At 39.3% G+C, this 21,502-nt stretch overlaps 1 protein-coding gene across 2 annotated transcripts in view; it reads right to left on the reverse strand.

The window, feature by feature from the left end:
* The window catches only part of LOC115220624, a 46,703-nt gene that overhangs the window by 8,394 nt on the left and 16,807 nt on the right, over positions 1–21,502 (reverse strand). For both annotated transcript variants that reach the window (XM_036509836.1, XM_029790770.2), the window contains 5 exons: positions 15,730–15,853; positions 13,170–13,465; positions 9,742–9,757; positions 7,597–7,603; positions 5,775–5,871 (listed from right to left, as the gene is read on the reverse strand). In XM_036509836.1, the coding sequence (XP_036365729.1) occupies positions 5,779–5,871; positions 7,597–7,603; positions 9,742–9,757; positions 13,170–13,465; positions 15,730–15,827 (510 nt within the window). In that variant the 5' untranslated portion in view covers positions 15,828–15,853 and the 3' untranslated portion in view covers positions 5,775–5,778. The remainder of the gene's footprint in view (positions 1–5,774; positions 5,872–7,596; positions 7,604–9,741; positions 9,758–13,169; positions 13,466–15,729; positions 15,854–21,502) is intronic.

A 21,502-nucleotide genomic window follows, 5' to 3' on the forward strand; every position in this document is an offset into this window, starting at 1 on the left:
ACTAGGGTCAATTTGTTCGACTAAAGGCAGTGCTCCAGCATTGCCGCAGTCAAATGACTGAAACAAATAAAGGAATAAATAAATATATATATATACACACACATACATACATGTATATATATGTGTGTATGTATTATATATATATATATGTGTGTGTGTGTGTATATATGTGTGTGCATATATGTGTGTGAAACTTTTGTATCTCTGCCGTAGGGCTTCATTTCCACATGCACCAGCTTAATTCAATTCGTCCTTATTCGAAAGACACCTGTTGTTATGTCCTGTTATTATTCTTATTGTATTTTTTATTGTATTATATTTGTGTAACATTGTCCGTTTTTTCCATCCTTGATTTTGTATACATTTGTTGCTTTCTTCCAAGGAAGCTAATGCTCTTAGCTTAGTTTTTCCTTGGGGCTGGCCAGATTGGAGCAATCTCAAGAATAATCAGCCAAAATTGCGAGGATAATCTGGTTCTTGACTGAAGATAGAAAACTTTGAATAACCCGTCCATATTTTTTTTGTATCATCTATCTGGATGTTTTGTTGTCCCTTTTTGTATCACCTAGTTGTCCGGATGTTTTGCAATCTCATCCCATTTTGTATTTTATATATATATGTATCATCATCATCATCATCGTCGTTTAACGTCCGTTCTCCATGCTAGCATGGGTTGGACGGTTCGACCGGGGATCTGGGAAGCCAGGAGGCTGCTCCAGGCCCAGTCTGATCTGGCAGTGTTTCTACAGCTGGATGCCCTTCCTAACGCCAACCACTCCGTGAGTGTAGTGGGTGCTTTTTACGTGCCACCTGCACAGGTGCCAGGCGAGGCTGGCAATGGCCACGGTCGGATTGGTGTATTTTATGTGCCACCGGCACGGAAGCCAGACGAGGCGGTGCTGGCATCGGCTACGAGTCGGATGGTGCTTTTTACGTGCCACCAGACCAGGGATCCTGGCTGGTTCAATCGATTTCGATTTCGATTTCGCTTGCCCCAACATGTCTTCGCAAGCAAGGGGTTGGCATGGTGCCTGTTGTACGGTCAGATTGGTGTATTTTACGTGCCACCGGCACGGAAGCCAGTGGAGGCGGCACTGGCATCGGCCACGAGTCGGATAGTGCTTTTTACGTACCACCAGACCAATTTAAAAAGCACCAAAAGTAATTGATAAAAACAAGCAAAGCATTACAATATATAATTAGGTATGATTTTTGCTCATAATGCTCGTTAATCATACTTCCATTCAACGATGTATACAAATTGTAATAAAATTAGTTTAAAAGTCATGACAGTTATTTAATAATTTTAAACAAATTTTATTTTCATAATTCATAATTATAATCTATAATAATAATAATAATAATAATAAAAGACATATTTTTACCCCAGGATTTTCCTTTATGCTGGAATTGCTAAATATATGTATCATAGTATATTAAAAAATGGAGGTGGAAAAATTTGAAGATATACAAAAGATTAAACAAAGATATATAAATATATATATTCATATATATATATATATATATATAAATAGATAGATAGATATCTAAAAATACATATTGTACATAGGAGTAGGTATCAAAAAGTTCCCGAACTAACTCTGTAGCACATCAACAGATGACAGCACATGGTTATGTATGCAGTGAGAGATAACGGTGACCTTCGTGAGGAAGTGTTCCAAGTGACATCACTGTGTTTACTTCGCAATTTTTTGTCATGGACAGGAAGTTGGAACAAAGAGCCAATGTGAAATTTTGCATTAAACTTGGGAAGTCTGCTGCAGAGCCATTGAAGATGCTTCTGCAAGCTTATGGCGATGAGTCAATGGGTCGTACACAATGCTTTCCAGTGGCGTGCAACTCAACCAAGAGCATGCTTATTGTTTTTTTTTTCAACATCCATGGTATTGTGCATCGAGAATTCATCCCCCTGGGCCAGACTGTCAATTAAGAGTTCTACTACGATGTTTTGAAGTGCTTGAGGGAGGACATTCAGTAAAAGCAATTAGATCTCTGGAACATGAAGAACCAGATTCTCCATGAAGATAATGCACCATGTCAGTGACGTCTCCTCACTGAGGAGCTTCTCACCCAAACCAACATGGTATCGTTTCCACACCTGTCCTATTCACCAGATTTAGCACCTGCAGACTTCCATCTCTTCCTCAAGATAAAAGGCGGCAAACTTGCAGAAACGTTAGCACGCTGGGCGAAATACTTAGCGGTATTCCGTCTGCCATTCTGAGTTCAAATACCGCCGAGGTCAACTTTACCTTACATCCTTTCCGGGTCGATAAATTAAGTACCAGTTACGCACTGGGGATCAATATAATCACTTTAATCCCTTTGTCTGTCCTTGTTTGTCCCCTCTATGTTTAGCCCCTTGTGGGCAATAAAGAAATAAGATGAAAATGCAGCTCAAAGGTTGCCATTTTAACACTGGTGTCGAGATCAAGAGCAAATTGCAGAAAGTCCTCAACTCACTTACGGAAAACAACTTCCATACTGGATTCCAAAGGTGGCAGGAACACTGGAACAAGGTGACTATTTCAAAGGAGATGATGTTAAAACTTAGGCAAATAAGTTATTTTGTATTAAACGTAACTAGTCCAGGAACTTTTTGATACCACCTCATATATATATGTGTGTATATATCCTTAAATATTCTTGTAAAAATAAAAAGTGATAATAGAATTATCTTTAACCAGACAAGTGTATTCTTTCTAATTATAGCACAAGGACAGCAATTTTGAGAGGTGGAAGATGTTGATTACACTGTTATTTAGTCAACCCCAAAAGGACAAAAATCAAAGCTAACCTCAGCAGCATTTGAACTCACAAACATAAAGAGTCAGCAGAAATGCTGCTAAGCATTTTGTCTGATGCAGTAACAATTTTAACAACTCATTGCTGTATCCTTGTTATATTATTAGATATATATTACTATATGTTATATGAATGTTAAACTATATAAGCTACTGAGAAATATTGTTTTTGATGAGGCATTCATAGCTGAGGTTTTTTATGTTCACATTTTTAAAGAAATGAAAATAAAATAATCTCCCCTAACAGGAATAATATATAAGGAAATAAAAAGTGAAGAAATAAAGAGATGTGTAACTTAAACCCAAGTCCCCATATTGACAATACCTCAGCTAAATGTTTTGATGACCTAATATGATCTGGTTAAAAGGTCTTCAAGTTATGTAGTTAACCAGATATACATGTATACACTACCAGATATCTATATGCGTGTGTATATACATATGTATGTACATACATGTGCACATATGAACGGAGGAACTCTTGAGAGTCAATGGCCATCCAATAAGTGTCTTAAGGCTGTCTCATGCGTGGGGACATAGAAATAAATGGACTGAATACCCGATCGCGCGGTTAAACCATTGGGAATGAAGGACTCCTAGCCTTTGTTAGGGTATCCTTCTAGGAGAAGGTAACTCAGGTAACTGGGATAACTCCGACATAAAACCTGCAGCTCAGTGGTTACCGATGATGTTGATTTGTTCTTCTTTTCGGATTATGGCTGCTGTTGCTTAGTGAGTGGGATTGACTCAGTGCACAGCCTTTCCTCACTTAAAAAAAATCCTCTTGCACAGGCATTGCACGATAACAACATTGATTAAGCTTTGCGCAATGGCCATACTCGATAACGAGGGGGCAGCCACCACATATGAACACACATACTTTTTTGTATATACACACACACTCTCACAAACACACACACACACACACACACACACATACACTGTACATGCATTTGTATTAATTTCAGGATCATATTATATATTACAAGAAGTCAAAAAGTATCAAAAGTACATCTACAGCCTAATCACTGACTCAGTTTCACTTCACTGACCAGCATGTTCAGTGTGCACATATAATGTATAATGCCATCATAAAGTATGTAAATGAATATATAATAACACACACGTGTCTGTAGTTGGTCAGTGTTATTGTTTCAAGTTCAGTACACAAAAATCTCAGATCAAGTCCACACACACACACAGACACACACACATACACTTATGTATAATCATCATCATCATCGTCGTCGTTGTTGTCGTTAAATGTTTGTTTTCTATGCTGGCATGGGTTGGACAGTTTGACAGGATATGAGTCAGATGACTGCATCAAGATCTAGTGTCTGCATTGGTATAGTTTCTACAGCTGGATGCCCTTCCTAATGTCAACCATTCTACAGTGTGTACGGGGTGCTCTCTTCATGCCACCAGCAGTAGTGACTTCACTATGTAACTTACAGGATGAGAAAAGAACAGGCAATAGGAAAATGTCACCTCGGGGTGAGTTACTGAGAGGGGATGGGTGGTTTTATGCTAGGTGTTGAGAAACTAAAGTGCTATCTGTCTATAGAGGAGATACATGGCTACCCTATTTTATACAACAGTTGGTGGAAATAGCTGGAATGGAGGTAGAGATGGTGGTAATGAGATGTCAGGTCATTTAAAGATACAAAATGTTGAGTGCACATATATATATAGAGAGAGAGACACAGAAGTCTGGTGCAGGTTCCTGCCTGGCCAGCACCTGTCAAACCGTCCATCCCATGCCAGCATGGAAGGCGGACGTTAAACGAAGATGATGATGACAACGATTATGATGATGATGATAATGACAGACAGACAGACAAACAGATAGATGGATAAATAGATGACAAGAGAACAAGAAACCATGTCAGAAAATTCGGTAGGTTGCGGTTCTTTCTGCTACTTCATTTTTAAAGCTCTGATGAAGCTATAAGGTGATGCACAAACACTCAAATATGAGTGCATTGCAACTTATAACAGAAACTGCTGTGAGCTTATGAAGCACATGACACAATTTCGACCATTCTAATCTATTATTATGCTCTATACTCAACTAATGCTTCTCTCTGAAGCATAGAGATATTTAGTTCTAACACCAGGTTATTAGTATTGCTATGCCTAAGCAATATATATATATATATAAATTCAGCAAAAATTTAGATTTGAATGAATATAGTACTTAATTTAGATGCACCAGAATTTTGTATGGTGTTATCCATAAAAATTTGTGGGGTGATTATAATCAAAATAAGCAACAAGAATTACTCCGGTAATTTGGTACAATTGTTTCACACTACATTATTTTATTAAATGTTGTAAGTATTACAACAGATTTAAGATGCTGAGTATTCATCAGCCAATTATAGAGGTTTTCCATTAATACAAAAGTTTTCAAATCAAGTGGCAACATTATAGAGGAAGTAGATATACAGACAAAGATGTAGATTTAAATTTTAAGAACATATGAATGAAGTCCAGCCACTGTATATGACTTCAGAGAAAAATTGGGTATAAGAGGCATGAGGTGTTGTGTGCAAGAGAGAAGACTGTGTTGGTTTGGTCATGTGATGCATATGGATGAGGACAGCTGCATCTAATTGTGGAGGGACCCAGGAAGATGTGGGACAAAGTGGTGAGAAAGGATCTTCAGACACTGAGGAAATGACAAGGGACTGAGAGTTGTTGTGATTTGCTGTACTTGAGAAGATACATCAAGCTGCTAAGTAACATTGCTGTCATCCATACATACAGGTTTATCCTTTACAGGTGCCAGTGTCATGTAAATTGCATTTGTGCCGGTGGCGCATGAATGTACTCGTGCCAGTGGAATGTAAAAAGCACCCAGCACACTCTGTAATGTGGCTGGCATTAGGAAGGGCATCCAGGTATAAAGACCTTGTCAGAACAGACACTATATCAATAACACACTATATCAATAACATACATCATTATCATAATCAGGTAAAATTTCTACTGATCCAAAGCCTGGATCTCTCTGTCTCTTCAAGTATTCAGGTCTTTCATTCTGAAAAAAAAAAGACATGAAATAAATTATGTTAAAATCAACAATCTGAGTAAACAAAATTAAATAAGAAAGTCATACAAATAACTTAGTCACTGAAAGAAATTATGTTAAAATCAACAATCTGAGTAAACAAAATTAAATAAGAAAGTCATACAAATAACTTAGTCACTTAAAAATCAGATAATATGCATTTTTTATTTTCCAAAAGAATGTCTCAAAAAACCTCCCATGATTCTATCTGCAAAGTTGGGCCTCCTGTAAACGAATTTTGTCCCTAACACTGTTGAAGCAGCTCTCTGGGGTTTTGTAAATGTTTCTTTTGTTTGGAGGTGGACTTTGGGAGTTGAAGTTTGCTCAATAACAAACTGTACTTCTTTCATATCCAGGTGACTTTCAATTGCAGTATTTTTGTTTTTAATCAATTCAGTAATTAGACTGTGGCCATGTTGGGACACTACCTTAAAGTATTTTAATCAAATGAATTGATCCCACTACTTATATTTTACTCAGCTTGGTACTTATTCAATTGGTCCTTTGCTGAACCACTAAATTACAGGGACATAAACACACCAACACCGGTTGTTAAGCTGTGGTGGAGGACAAACACAAACAAAAAGATACACACACACACACACACACACACACTCATACACACACATCGCCATGATAGATCGCTAGACATCACACTTTCTTTATTTTCTCTCCTTGTTTCTTCCTGTAGAAGAGCGTAGGCTCAAAACATTAAAAACTTTCTCACTTCCTGAGCGTTATACTGATACATCTGTTTGTTGTCTACACCACTTGTCTTCGTCTTTTGGTTTTTTTCTGAATTCTCCCTATATATATATATATATATATATATATATCTATATATATATATATATATATGATGGGCTTCTTTCAGTTTCCATCAGCCAATCTACTCACAAGGCTTTGGTCAGCCCAAAGCTATACAAGAAGACACTTGCCCAAGGTGTCACATAATGCTGAATCTGGAACCATGTGTTTTGGAAGGAGACATTTCACCACACAGCCACGCCTGCTCCCATTGTGTAAGTTGTTCACAAATGTGGTCTATACATAATCTGTTGTGATGTGTAGCGAACTCTCTTTTGTTCTCTTTCATTGTTTGTTGTAGAAAGACTGGGTTTTGAGGTAGAACTAACATGTTCGTGATAAACATCATGTATTATTTGTACATCATTGTTATTTTTGTCTGTTGACCAAATAGCTGTGACTCATTTATGTATAATAATCACGAGTTACTAAGATACTAAGGTAAGACTCTATGACGATATGGCTGCTATTTATAGCAAGTTGAGCAATTGTAAAGAAATATCTTCATTGGCTCACTTTTTAGTGTTTAGTCACTGCTGCTCTTTTTGTTGTTTTTGTTCAGCCCTATATTAAACTTGATGAAATAGATTTACAATAAAAGACATTCCATCTGTGACTACCTCATCATTTTAGAACTATATCAAAATTACTGCATTATTAAATGCGTCCTTTCCTACATTAGAATCATAGAAAGTGGTTTGGGGGAGATTTAGCTGCTATTTCTAGCATGCAAGCACTCAAGTAGAAGCTGCCTTGTTGGAGATAGCAAGTGCTATCTCCAATCAAGAATTATTCAATGTTTTTGTTTTTTTTAAAATCTATTTATTATATATAGTAACATATTTTATAAAGTTATGAATTATGAGAAAAATATAAAATTGTACTCACCGAGTTGCTGAAAGAATTAAAAAGAAAAAAGAAAAAACTGTTTAGTAATTATTTTAATGAAAGTCAAGATATGTAACATTAATTTCAAATTTTGGTACAAGGCCAGCAATGCCAAAGGAGGGGATAAGTCAATCACATCAACCCCAGTACTCAGCTGGTACTTATTTATTTATCCTGAAAAGGATGAAAGGCAAAGTCAACTTTGGCAGAATATGAACTCCGAACATGAAGTTGGACGAAAACCACTTACCCAACACACTAGCAATTTTGCCAGCTCCACACTTTCAAGATGTATAATATTGATTTCAAATTTTGGCACTAGTGTCATGCAAATTGGCACCTGTGCTGGTGGCATGTAAAAGCACCCATTACACTCTCAGAGTGGTTGGCATTAGGAAGGGCATCCAGCTGTAGAAAACCATGACAAATCAGACTGGAATCTGGTGCAGCCTTCCAGTATGCCAGCCCAGTTAAACCATCCAACCCATGACAGCATGGACAACGGATGTTAAATGATGATGATGATGATGATTATGATATATATATAATATATGTATATATATATATATAATAAACCTTTACATAAATAAATAACGTGAAATCCATGAAGGGACGAACAAAAAGACAAACGGGTCATTCAAAGCCTTCATTCTTCAGTCAGAAACTGATCCCTCATCGCAGATTTCAGCCGTTCAATTCTGAGATCCGCTCTGAATCAGCCAGCCACAGAAGGAAAGAATGCAACGCAACAGAGATGAACATGAAACGAAAAATCTTTTTTGGAGACAGTAACGGTTAAAAACATGGATGACACAGGTGCCCTACGGCTTTGAGACAAAGAGAGAGACACAAAAACAATATCAGCAAGCGTGGAAAAATAATTACCTTTTCGGTGATAAGACACATGTTGAACAAGTGGCCGATGGAAACAGAATGGCTGAGGCAGCAAGTCGCAAGAGGGTAAGATATATATATATATATATATATATTAATATATATATATATATATATATATATATATGTATATGTGTATATATATATATATATATATATATATATATATATATATATATATATATATATATATATATATACATGCACATTCACACACAGACCTGAGTGTGTATGTGTGTGTGGTGTTGCAACATGTCTTCTTGTGAACATGACCTGGGCATTATTGTCAACAGCGATTTGCGTTGGACAAAACACATTGCTAAAATTGCCAATAAGGCTGAGGGTGTCTTGGCATCACTCACCAAGTCCTTTGCGAGCCGCTCTCCGGCTATCTATCTGAGGCTTTATATAGCTATATACAGCCTCACCTGGAATTTGCATCACCGGTCTGGAACCCCTATTTTGCCCGGGATATTAATCATCTGGAAACCATTCAGTGATGTGCAACCAAGAGAATAACCTCCAGGCATTTGCCATATTCTGAACGCCTTACGTCCTTGAGCATGGATACATTGAAACTCCGACATCTGGCAACTGACTTGGCAGACACCCATAAAATTATTAACCATCTTACTAACAATAACTCCGAGCATCTTTTCAAACTCCACCTGTCTAACACCTGTGGACATATTTACAAAGTCAGAAAACAGCACAGCTCCCATGACTTTCGCAAACATTTTTTCATGCTAAGAGTTGCTGAAGTATGGAACAGACTGCCGGCATCAGTTGTTAGTTGTTGGAGCACTGCATCCTTCAAAACTTCCATGCTTCCTGAGAATCACCAACACTACACCTGATTTTCTTCCTTCCATACACACTTTCCAGGCATTTGTACATTACTGCATTCGCTCCACAGGCACTATTGACAAGTTGTAGTGTACCTGAGCACTGTATACAATAATTTCATTATTATTATTAGTAGTAGTAGATCCCTCTTTACTTGCATCTATCCTGCAAACATTTATCCGCAGGTGCCCAGGCCATATCCATCTAGTCTGTAAGGAACAGTAAAGGCCATAAATACACACTTGTACTCCATTGTCTAATTTATTAACAAAAATGAAAAAAAAAAAATTAGATAATAAATTCCACCACACACTACACACCTTTTAACAACAGTTGCAGACAAAAAAGGAAATACAAAAAAAGCTATAGAATAAATGACAAACAAATATATAAGATATTACTTACTGAATTTGTTGTCTGGCTGGAAAATAAAAAAATAAAAAATAAACATAATACAAAGAAACAGCAAATTATAATTATCCAGGTTGTTAACCTCACTTTTAGAATGTGTGTATGTGTGTGTGTGTGTGTGTGTGTGTGTGTGTGTGTGTGTATCTAATATAGGATAAAATTTTTTGAAAAATATTCTATCAATGGCCAGCATATTAAAAAATACCTTTAAAGGTTAAATTGTTGTTTATAAATTTAACCGTTAAAGATATTTTTTAATATGCTGGCCATTGATAGAATTTTTTTTGAAAATTTTATCCTATATCAGATGTAAATTTAATAGTGTTCACTTTTGGACTCTCTCACTCTATGAGAGTTTTCAGTCTGATCGCACGTGTCTCGAGGTGTGCTGGAGAATTTCTATTTTGGATATATTTGGGGTACTTAGGTGTGCTCATGACTTAGTGTTTGCTTCTTCCATGGGTATAAGTAAGCATTTCATTTATTCCTTTGCTGCATTTATCACTGACGAAGAGAAGGTTCTTATGAATTAACTCTAAAATCGGGTCCGATATGATAATAACGGAATTTTTTAGTAATTTCTGTCAGCTTTCTTCGAAACACGTGCTTATAGTGATGAAATATATGGTTATTGACGATGTGTCTGTTTTCAGCATATTTGGCATGAGAAATTTTTTTCTTTTGCCCTTGTTTATAAGTTATATATATACACACACACACACATACATACACACATGCGTATGTACATACATACACCCCACACACACACATGTATATATTAATTCAAAATTGTAGAACTCAAAGCATATAAAGGTAAAAAAATTAGTTAAAAACAATTTTGGTTAGGAAAAGTTAGAGGCTACCCATTTTATTCAAAACAAATTTTGTATAGAAAATGTCCATGCTATTATTCATAGCTTTCTCTACTTATTTCAAGTTCATCTGTTAGGAATGTATTATTTCGGCAACCTTTTCCTTGGATAAACATTGATGTCATGGAAAGGAAAGGCCTGCAAAGGCAACTGACAAGTTTTTTCCAAAAAGTCTTGCCAGACTTGGGTATACATGTCCAGATACAAGATTAGCTTTTGACCAATGGAGACTGTCTATATTACTGTATACTGCAATCTGCTTCACACATGTGGCAATGGTGGTCCCACCACCACACTTGTAAACTAGGTAACTGCATACCATTGCCACACAAGCTCACCCTTACCACACACACACCCTTGCCATGCAAGCTCACCCTTACCACACACACACCCTTGCCACACAAGCTCACCCTTACCACACACACAGCCTTGCCATGCAAGCTCACCCTTACAACACACACAGCCTTGCCATGCAAGCTCACCCTTACCACACACACACCCTTGCCACACAAGCTCACCCTTACCACACACACAGCCTTGCCATGCAAGCTCACCCTTACCACACACACACCCTTGCCACACAAGCTCACCCTTACCACACACACACCCTTGCCATGCAAGCTCACCCTTACCACACACACACCCTTGCCATGCAAGCTCACCCTTACCACACACACACCCTTGCCACACAAGCTCACCCTTACCACACACACAGCCTTGCCATGCAAGCTCACCCATACCACACACACACCCTTGCCACACAAGCTCACCCTTACCACACACACACCCTTGCCACACAAGCTCACCCTTACCACACACACACCCTTGCCATGCAAGCTCACCCTTACCACACACACACCCTTGCCATGCAAGCTCACCCTTACCACACACACACCCTTGCCACACAAGCTCACCCTTACCACACACACATCCTTGCCATGCAAGCTCACCCTTACCACACACACACCCTTGCCATGCAAGCTCACCCTTACCACACACACACCCTTGCCACACAAGCTCACCCTTACCACACACACACCCTTGCCATGCAAGCTCACCCTTACCACACACACACCCTTGCCACACAAGCTCACCCTTACCACACACACACCCTTGCCATGCAAGCTCACCCTTACCACACACACACCCTTGCCATGCAAGCTCACCCTTACCACACACACACCCTTGCCACACAAGCTCACCCTTACCACACACACACCCTTGCCATGCAAGCTCACCCTTACCACACACACACCCTTGCCCTGCAAGCTCACCCTTACCATATACACACCCTTGCCATGCAAGCTCACCCTTACCACACACACACCCTTGCCACACAAGCTCACCCTTACCACATACACACCCTTGCCATGCAAGCTCACCCTTACCACACACACACCCTTGCCACACAAGCTCACCCTTACCACACACACACCCTTGCCATGCAAGCTCACCCTTACCACACACACACCCTTGCCACACAAGCTCACCCTTACCACACACACACCCTTGCCACACAAGCTCACCCTTACCACACACACACCCTTGCCATGCAAGCTCACCCTTACCACACACACACCCTTGCCACACAAGCTCACCCTTACCACACACACACCCTTGCCATGCAAGCTCACCCTTACCACACACACACCCTTGCCACACAAGCTCACCCTTACCACACACATACACCCTTGCCATGCAAGCTCACCCTTACCACACACACACCCTTGCCATGCAAGCTCACCCTTACCACACACACACCTTGCCACACATGCTCACCCTTACCACACACACCCTTGCCATGCAAGCTCACCCTTACCACACACACACCCTTGCCATGCAAGCTCACCCTTACCACACACACACCCTTGCCACACAAGCTCACCCTTACCACACACACACCCTTGCCATGCAAGCTCACCCTTACCACACACACACCCTTGCCATGCAAGCTCACCCTTACCACACACACACCCTTGCCACACAAGCTCACCCTTACCACACACACACCCTTGCCATGCAAGCTCACCCTTACCACACATACACCCTTGCCATGCAAGCTCACCCTTACCATATACACACCCTTGCCATGCAAACTCACCCAACTCAACTATTTATGATCCTCCTTCGATCATTGTGTCTAACTTTTAAGATGCCTCACCAAACACTTTGCCAAATTCTCACTTCCTTCCCCAGGATGGCAATCACTTAGAATTCCTTCATCAAACATGCCCTTCTTGCAAACATCGACCTACAAAATGCTGATGTAAAACATCAAATGCATCAATCTCACCAGGCTGGGAAGTCCTGCAACGGCCATGAGTACTGCCTGCTCCCTCCCCTTCTAACTAGCTTACACACAACAAAAATACACCCTAAATATTCTCCTCTCCATCAACATTTCAGATGAAGGCAATGTTCAGCTTTAGTTATAATGGTTAAACCAAACTAAGGAACCAAAGAAACTATTTTTGCTCAACTATGTGATGACTGATTAGTCACAGGAAATACGATTGAATCAATCAATCAAAATTACATTATCTTACTTACCAGGGACAACAGTATCATTCTCAATTGGACGCCACATAACTGAATCATTCATCGTTAAAAACTGGCCAGGAGGTGGCCAAACACTGTTAGGGGACCTGCTTGATTGCCTCTCATATGAAATTGGATTTCTGTTCGGAACTGCTTGTATTACGGTTGGCACTGTATAGACAGGATTTTGCTGCCCAGCTAAGTTTTGCGGATTCAGATCCAATCGGCTGATATTTATAGGTTTCCTTTTGAGAATGGTTGGTTGGGATGACAGTGATGTTACTGGAACAGGCTTTGATTTTTTCCATCTGTTGTTGATGAAAGGAAAAAATAAATATAAGAATAAATTGATGAAGGTAAAAAAAACCCAGCTTGAAATTAAATGTGTGACAATCCAGAAAAGATTAGGCTAAAAATTAACCCTTTTGCTGCACAAATCAGATATATCCACTCAGAATTTGATAACCCTTAACTACAGAAAGCAATTTTATATACCAGTCTCTCTTTTGTTGAGGAATTTCATGTTTGAAATTATTCTCTGTTTAGATATGTCAAGTTTATTAAGTCAATATGACTTGCAGAAAATACCAATTCTCTATATTTTTCTTTTTTGTGAGATACTGGAGTAACCACACTTAAAAGGTTAAAAAAAAGAATTCCATCAGCACCACCAATATCATTATCATCATTAATATAGTGGTTGGGTAGGCTAAAGTATTAATGCATTGAACATAATGTTACGCTGCCACCTTAACTACAATTGGGAATGTTGTCATTCCATACAGATTCATATAAAGTTGAAACTTTAATCTTTTCATGATTATACTTCCAGCAAAATATACAGCCTATCGTCGTCGTCGTCGTCGTCGTCGCCGCCGCCGCCGCCGCCACCACCACCACCATCATCATCATCATCATCTTCATTATCATCATCACTGTTCTAATATTCACTTTTCCTTACTTGCATGGGTTAGACAGAATTCGTTGAGGCAGATTTACTACAGCTGGGTGCCTTTCCTGTCACTAGCTCTCACTTGTTTCTAAGCAAGGCAACATCTTCCTGCGACCAAACATGTTTTTGTAGAAGACTGGAAATTAATGACACTGCTTGTGTGATGTCAAGAGAAAGTGGTGCAAATGCAGACACACACTCACACATACATCTATACATCTCTGTACTTATGATGGGTTTCTTTCAGGTTCCACCAAGCAAATCCACCAACAAGGCTTTGGTCAGCCTGAAGTTATAGTAGAAGATACTTGTCCAAGATACCTTGCAGCAGAACTAAACCTAAAACCACATGGTTGGAAAGTTAACTTCATAAGCACACAGCTTTGCCTGTGACTATCTAAAAATAACCAAGGACCTTAGTAAAATAACTAACTTTATAGATTATAGGACTTTCAACTCTTTAGCATTTAAACCAACTAAATATGGCCAGAGATAGAATATTTTGGCCATATTTAGTTGGTCTAAATGCTAAAGAGTTGGAAGTCCTATAATCTATAAAGTTAGTTATTTTACTAAGGTCCTTGGTTATTTTTAGATAGTCACAGGCAAAGCTGTGTGCTTATGAAGTTCACTTTCCAACTATGTGGTTTTAGGTTTAGTTCCACTGCATGGCATCTTGGACCTTAATTCCAGGCTGACCAAAGCTTTGTAGGTGGATCTGGTTGATGGAACCTGAAAGAAGCTTATCATATGTACAGAGATGTAGAGAGGTATGGGCACAGGAGTGGCTGTATGGTAAAAGCTTACTTCCCAACCACATGTTTTCGGGTTCAGTCCCACTGCATGGCACCTTGGGCAAGTGTCTTCTGCTATAGCCACGGGCAGACCAAAGCCTTGTGATTAGATTTGGTAGATGGAAACTGAAAGAAGCCTGTCGTATATGTGTGTGTGTCTGTGTCTCTGTGTGTCTGTGTTTCTCCCCACTTCGTCACTTGACAACCCGTAACTTAGCAATTTGGCAAAACATACCGACAGAATAAGTACCAGGCTTACAAGGAATAAATCTTGAGGTCGATTAGTTCGACTAATGGCAGTGCTCCAGTATGGCCACAGTCAAATGACTGAAACAAGTAAAAGAATAAAAGAAAAAAAAGAATATGTGTGCCTGTCTGTGTTTGTACCATTTTGTCTTGACATCGCATGAAAGTTGTGAACAAATGTCACCATGACAGCTTTGTGCTAAAATTTAAAATATTATGACTGAATATTTTACCTATGTTTCAGTAAGAGAATTTAATTAATTATACAAATTATGTGAAAGCATGTGGCTAAGTGGCTAGGGTGTTGCATTCACAACCACAAGATCATGGTTTCAATTCTCAGACCAGTAGTGCATTGTGTTCTTAAGCCAAACACTTCATTTTCCATAGCTCCAATCCAGTAAGCTGTAAACAGGTGACCCTGAGATGTACTGACCTTCCTTTCAGAGAGAATGTTGGCCACAGAGTGACATCATTCGAAAGCTATAATAATGTGAGAAAGTGCATTGTGACTAGCGGTGTATAACCACATCTGATAGTCTAGTTGACACAGTGACAAAGTGATATAAATTATATTTACCGTTTACATCTCCAAACAATAATAGCAATGACAAAGATGAAGTTAATTGCTGCAATTGTGCTGGCAGCTGTCAGTGCAGCTACAATACCAAGGGTCATGTTGGAAATATTCTATTTCCTATAACCTGAAATTAGATAAAACCAAAATTTAAATTACAGAAACAAGATGCAACATAATAACTGCAAGCATCAATTTATTTTAACCTTTCAGCATTCGTATTACTCTCTCTCTCTCTCTCTCTCTCTCTCTCTCTCTCTCTCTCTCTCTCTCTCTCTCTCTCTCTCTCTCTCTCTCTCTCTCTCTCTCTCTCTCTCTATCCGCTCAGTCGGAGTCGACTCTCAGTCACTCATTGGATCAGTGTTCTCCAGTCAGTTCTATCCTGGGCCGCTTCCTTCAGACTGGCCATGTCCATTCCGGTATCACTAATGATGGTGTCAAGCCAGCGGGTTCTTAGTCGACCTCTTCCTCTCTTGCCACTGACCATTCTGAGCATGATGTCCTTCTCCAGGGATTCCCTCCGCATTATATGCCCGAAATATGCCAATCTATGCTTGGTGATCCTAGCTTCTAGCGACATTCTCGGCCTTATCTGCTTAAGAACCTCTCCATTGGTGAGCCTTGCTGTCCATGGAATCCGCAAAAGTCTTCTCCAATACCAAAGCTCGAATGCATTAATTCTCTTCTGGTCAGCTTTCTTTAGTGTCCAGGTCTTGCATCCATATGTTGCTATTGGGAAGACAATTGCATTCACCAATCTGCATTTGGTAGCGAGTCTGATGTCTCTACTCTTCCAGACCCTGCTCATGCTGACCATATGACCGTATTACTCTGTCAAACATAATTCTTATCTATTCACATTGTTTTGAATTAATCATACATTATCTCATAGCTTCAAGATTTCAATGATGTGAATGCTTTTTAGCTTTTTGTTCAATGACATTGTAAGGTAAGCTTAAGGGGCCAGATCTGGCCATTTCGAATTTGAAAACAGAATATTTTGGCTAGATATCACTGGTTGAAGGGTTAACAGAATTAAGTCCATTCTCTCATTCTTTTATTCTGTTATTAGTTTTGGTCATTGAATTGCGACCTTACTGGAGCACCACACCTTCAACGGTTTAGTTGACTGAATTGATCCAGTATTTAATTTCAGTCTAGTTCTTATTCTATCAGCCTCTATTTATTGAATGATGAAGATGCATGGCTATGTAGTTAGGGTGTCAGGCTCACAATCATAAGGCTGTGGCTTCAATTCCTGAGCTAGGAAGTATGTCGTGTACTTGTACAAGGTACTTCCTTCCAAACTGCTTCAGTTTATTCAACTGAAACTGAGTACCAGCAAGGTGCTAGTGCATTCCTCTCTATCTCCAGTTGTAACATCATCCTTAATATTCTATTGAGTCAAAGCAAGGAAGGTAGAGAAGGTGCTTCTGTCTGCTTATAACTATGTAAGCCCCTCCATCTTTCACCCTAAAACAACCAGCAAAAGCATGATACATACTATGCAACCACACTTGCTTATGAGTAACTCCTTTGATTATTTGTTGAAACAGGAAATTAATTACAAAACAACATCAACAATATTGGCTTTTAGATTGGTATACATAAGGCAGTGGTAGGCACAGTATGGCTGAATGATTGAGAAGTTTGCTTTGTAAATGCAAGGCCTTGGGTTCAGTCTCACATTATGGCATCTTGGAAACAGGGTATATGTGTAAATTATCAATCTGTTGTCCATCAATCAGAAACAAAAGTACAAGCTTTGCACCTAGTATCAAAAAAGTAATAAAAATAATTATTATTAAGGCCCAAAGCAGAAGCATGAAGCTTATGTAAGATTTACTGTGAGTACATCTGGCAACTGACTTGACAGACACCCATAAAATTATTAACCATCTTACCAACAATAACTCTGAGCACCTTTTCAAACTCCACCTGTCTAACACCCGTGAACATGTTTACAAAGTCAGAAAACAGCACAGCTACCATGATTTTCAGAAACATTTATTCACGCTAAGAGTTGCTGAAGTATGGAACAAACTGCCGGCATCAGTTGTTAGTTGTTGGAGCACTGCATCCTTCAAAACTTCCATGCTTCCTGAGATTCACCAACACTATACCTGATTTTCTCCCCTCCATACATATGCAAGCATGTATCTAACTCATACACTGTTCACTTTCCAGACATTTGTACATTACTGCATATGCTTTATATGCACTTTTGACAAGTTGTGGTGCACCTGAGCACTGTATACAATAATTTTATTATTATTATTATTATTATTATTATTATTATTACTCAGTGAAAAATCAATACAAAACAGAGGTTATGATCTACAAAGCGAAGATGATTTCTACCAGTAATGGGAACACACACAGAGAAATATGTCGGAGTAACAGATGGCCTCTTTAAAGTCAGGGTAAATAATCATGGCTCCTCTTTTAGAATTCAAGAGAAGCACAATGTTACAATGTTAACCAGCTGTATCTGACAATTCAAAGTGGAAGCAATGCTGTAAAAAGTAGAAGCAATGCTGGAATGGCATGGACCATACGTGAATGGAAGTAGATGATGAAAAGAATCGTTTTAAAAATCTCACACAATCCAGAATCTTTCCTGGAATCAAAATGTAAAATATTTGGATACTGTTCTCATGAATGGCAACATTTTCAGAACAGAAAACGGACGTGTTCAAACACAGCTGGCATTTTTTAGCAGAGGTTGACATTGATCCAAGGGAGGCAACTCTTCTTTCTCTCTCAGAAAATGTTACAATTTTTTTTATTTCATTCCAGTTTTTTTTACCAACATCAAGCTACCCAGGTGCAGCAGGGACTATGCACTTCCAACCAGAATATCTGAAGAGTTATGAATATTGCTGAACACAGTAGTCAGTGCAAAACTATTAGTAACATACTAACCATAACTAATGGTATACTGCTCCATAAAATATGAATATATATGCATATATATATATATATATATATATATCTTTTACTTGTTTCAGTCATTTGACTGTGGACATGCTGGAGTACCGCCTTTAGTCGTGCAAATCGACCCCAGGACTTATTCTTTGTAAGCCTAGTACTTATTCTATCAGTCTCTTTTGCTGAACCGCTAAGTTATGGGGACGTAAACACACCAGCATCGGTTGTCAAGCGATGTTGGGGGGACAAACACAGACACACAAATACACACACACACACACACACACATATATATATATATATATACATATATACGACGGGCTTCTTTCAGTTTCCGTCTACCAAATCCACTCGCAAGGCTTTGGTCGGCCCGAGGTTATAGTAGAAGACACTTGCCCAAGATGCCATGCAGTGGGACTGAACCCGGAACCATGTGGTTGGTATATATATATATATGAAATACACACACAGAAACACACAGACATGTGTGTGTGTGTGTATGTATGTGTGTGTGAGTGTGAAGGCACATGACTGAGTAGTTAGGGCTTTCAGCTCACGACCATAAGATCATGAGTTTGATACCCAGTGGCTGACTGTGACCTTGAGCAAGACATTTCACTTCATGTTGCTCCGGTCCACTCAGCTGTCAAAAATGAGTTGTACCTGTAATTCAAAGGAGCCAGCCTTGTCACACTCTGTGTCGTCCTGAACCTCCCCAAGAACAATGTTAATGGTAAGTATGTCTGTGGAGTACTCAGCCACTTGCATATTAGTTTCATGAGCAGGTTGTTCTATTGATCAGATCAACTGGAATGCTTGAGACTGCAACCAGCAGCATGCCATTTATATACATATATTCGTAGCACTCCGTCGGTTATGATGACGAGTGTTCCAGTTGATCTGATCAACGGAACAGCCTGCCCGTGAAATTAACGTGCAAGTGGCTGAGCACTCCACAGACACTTGCACCCTTAACGTAGTTCTCGGGGAGATTCAGCATGACACAGAGTGTGCCAAGGCTGGCCCTTTGAAATACAGGTATAACAGAAACAGGAAGAAAGCGTGAGAGAAAGTTGTGGTGAAAGAGTACAGTAGGGTTCACCACCACTCCCTGCTGGAGCCTTATGGAGCTTTAGGTGTTTCCACTCAATAAACACTTACAATGCCTGGTCTGGGAATCGAAAACATAATCCCATGACCACGAGTCCGCTGCCCTAACCAGAGCCATTGATCTTCCACTATATATACATTACATACATGCATACAGGTATGTAAGTGTGTGTGTGTGTGTGTGTGTCTGCCGTACTTGCATTTGTCCCCGTCTACCACTTGACAACCAATGTTGGTGTATTTACGTCCCAGTAACTTAGCAGTTCAGTTAAAGAGACCAGCAGAATAAGTACCAGACTTTAAAAAAAAAGAAGTACACAAGTCAATTCATTCAACAAAACTTTTTCAGAGCAGTGCCCCAGCATGGCCAGAGTCTAATGACAGAAAGAAGTAAAAGGTAAAATATGATGTGTCCTGTTACTCAACCCCTCTACCACAGAACAATACACCATATTAGATCCTTCTACATCTAATTAAACTACATCTAATTACACTCTTCATTAAAATAGAACTAAATTACATTATGTTGAACAACTGAATTTTCGCTATACTACCATTTGTGAGTCAGCTGAATGGTTGGTTGACATGCTAGAAATAATACCCAAATCTCCTTTGAATCACAGTTTCCTGTCTTAGGAAAGGACATCCCAGGCGAACTGCACTTAATTAGAGCTGATGTGTTTACGAATAGCAACACCAGCCCCATTTGATTTCACCAGAACAGCCACTGCTGCTGCTGCTGCTGCTGCAATTACTACTATTACTGCTACAGACATGGTGACTGTCAAAGAACGCCAAGCACAGGTATGAGTGCCAATTGTGAGTGGACAGCCATACTTAAGCAGTGAGTGGGACAGTGAAGAATGGTATGTGTGGTATGTTTAATGAATGTGACCACAAGAAATGAGGAGTAAGGAAGGATTCACCTGAGGGAAGATAAGAAAGAGGAGACAAATGGGAGGTGGAGAAGGAAAGGGAGAGACTAAAAGATAGACAAAATATATGTGTGTTTGTGTATAATCATCATCATCATCATCATCATTATCATTTAATGTCCATTTTCCATGCTGTCATGGGTTGGACAGCTTGATCAGAGCTGGAAAGCATGAAAACTGCACTAGATTCCAGTCTGATTTGGGTTGGTTTCTATGGCATGATGCCCTTTGCTAATGCCAACCACTGTACATAGTGTGTTGGCTGCTTTTTTATGTAGCAGTGGCTATATATATATATGTATATATATATATATATATATATATATATATATATATATATATATATATATATATATATATATATATATATATATATATATATACACACACACACATCATCATCATCATCATTTAACATCTGTTGTCTATGCTAGCACGCTAGAAGGCTGCACCAGGTTCCAGTCTGATTTGGCATGGTTTTCTACAGCTGGATGCCCTTCCTAATGCCAACCACTCTGAGAGTGTAGTGGGTGCTTTTACATGCCCCTAGTATAGGTTCCATTTGTGTGACAACGGTATCTGCCACAACTTCGATTTTGCTCAGCTTGATGGGTCTTCTCAAGCACAACATAATGCCAAAGGTCTCGATCATTGCTTCCATAAGGCCCAACACTCGAAGGGAACTCGGCCACTTTTCCCCCATGGGGCTCAATGCTCAAGAGGAATTCAAGCACCTTGTCTCTGTGAGGCCCAACACTCGAAAGGCACTCAGCCACTTGCCTCCATGAGGCCCAATGATC

This window comes from Octopus sinensis, linkage group LG16 (genome assembly GCF_006345805.1).
Source record: "Octopus sinensis linkage group LG16, ASM634580v1, whole genome shotgun sequence".
NCBI classification, from domain to species: domain Eukaryota; kingdom Metazoa; phylum Mollusca; class Cephalopoda; order Octopoda; family Octopodidae; genus Octopus; species Octopus sinensis.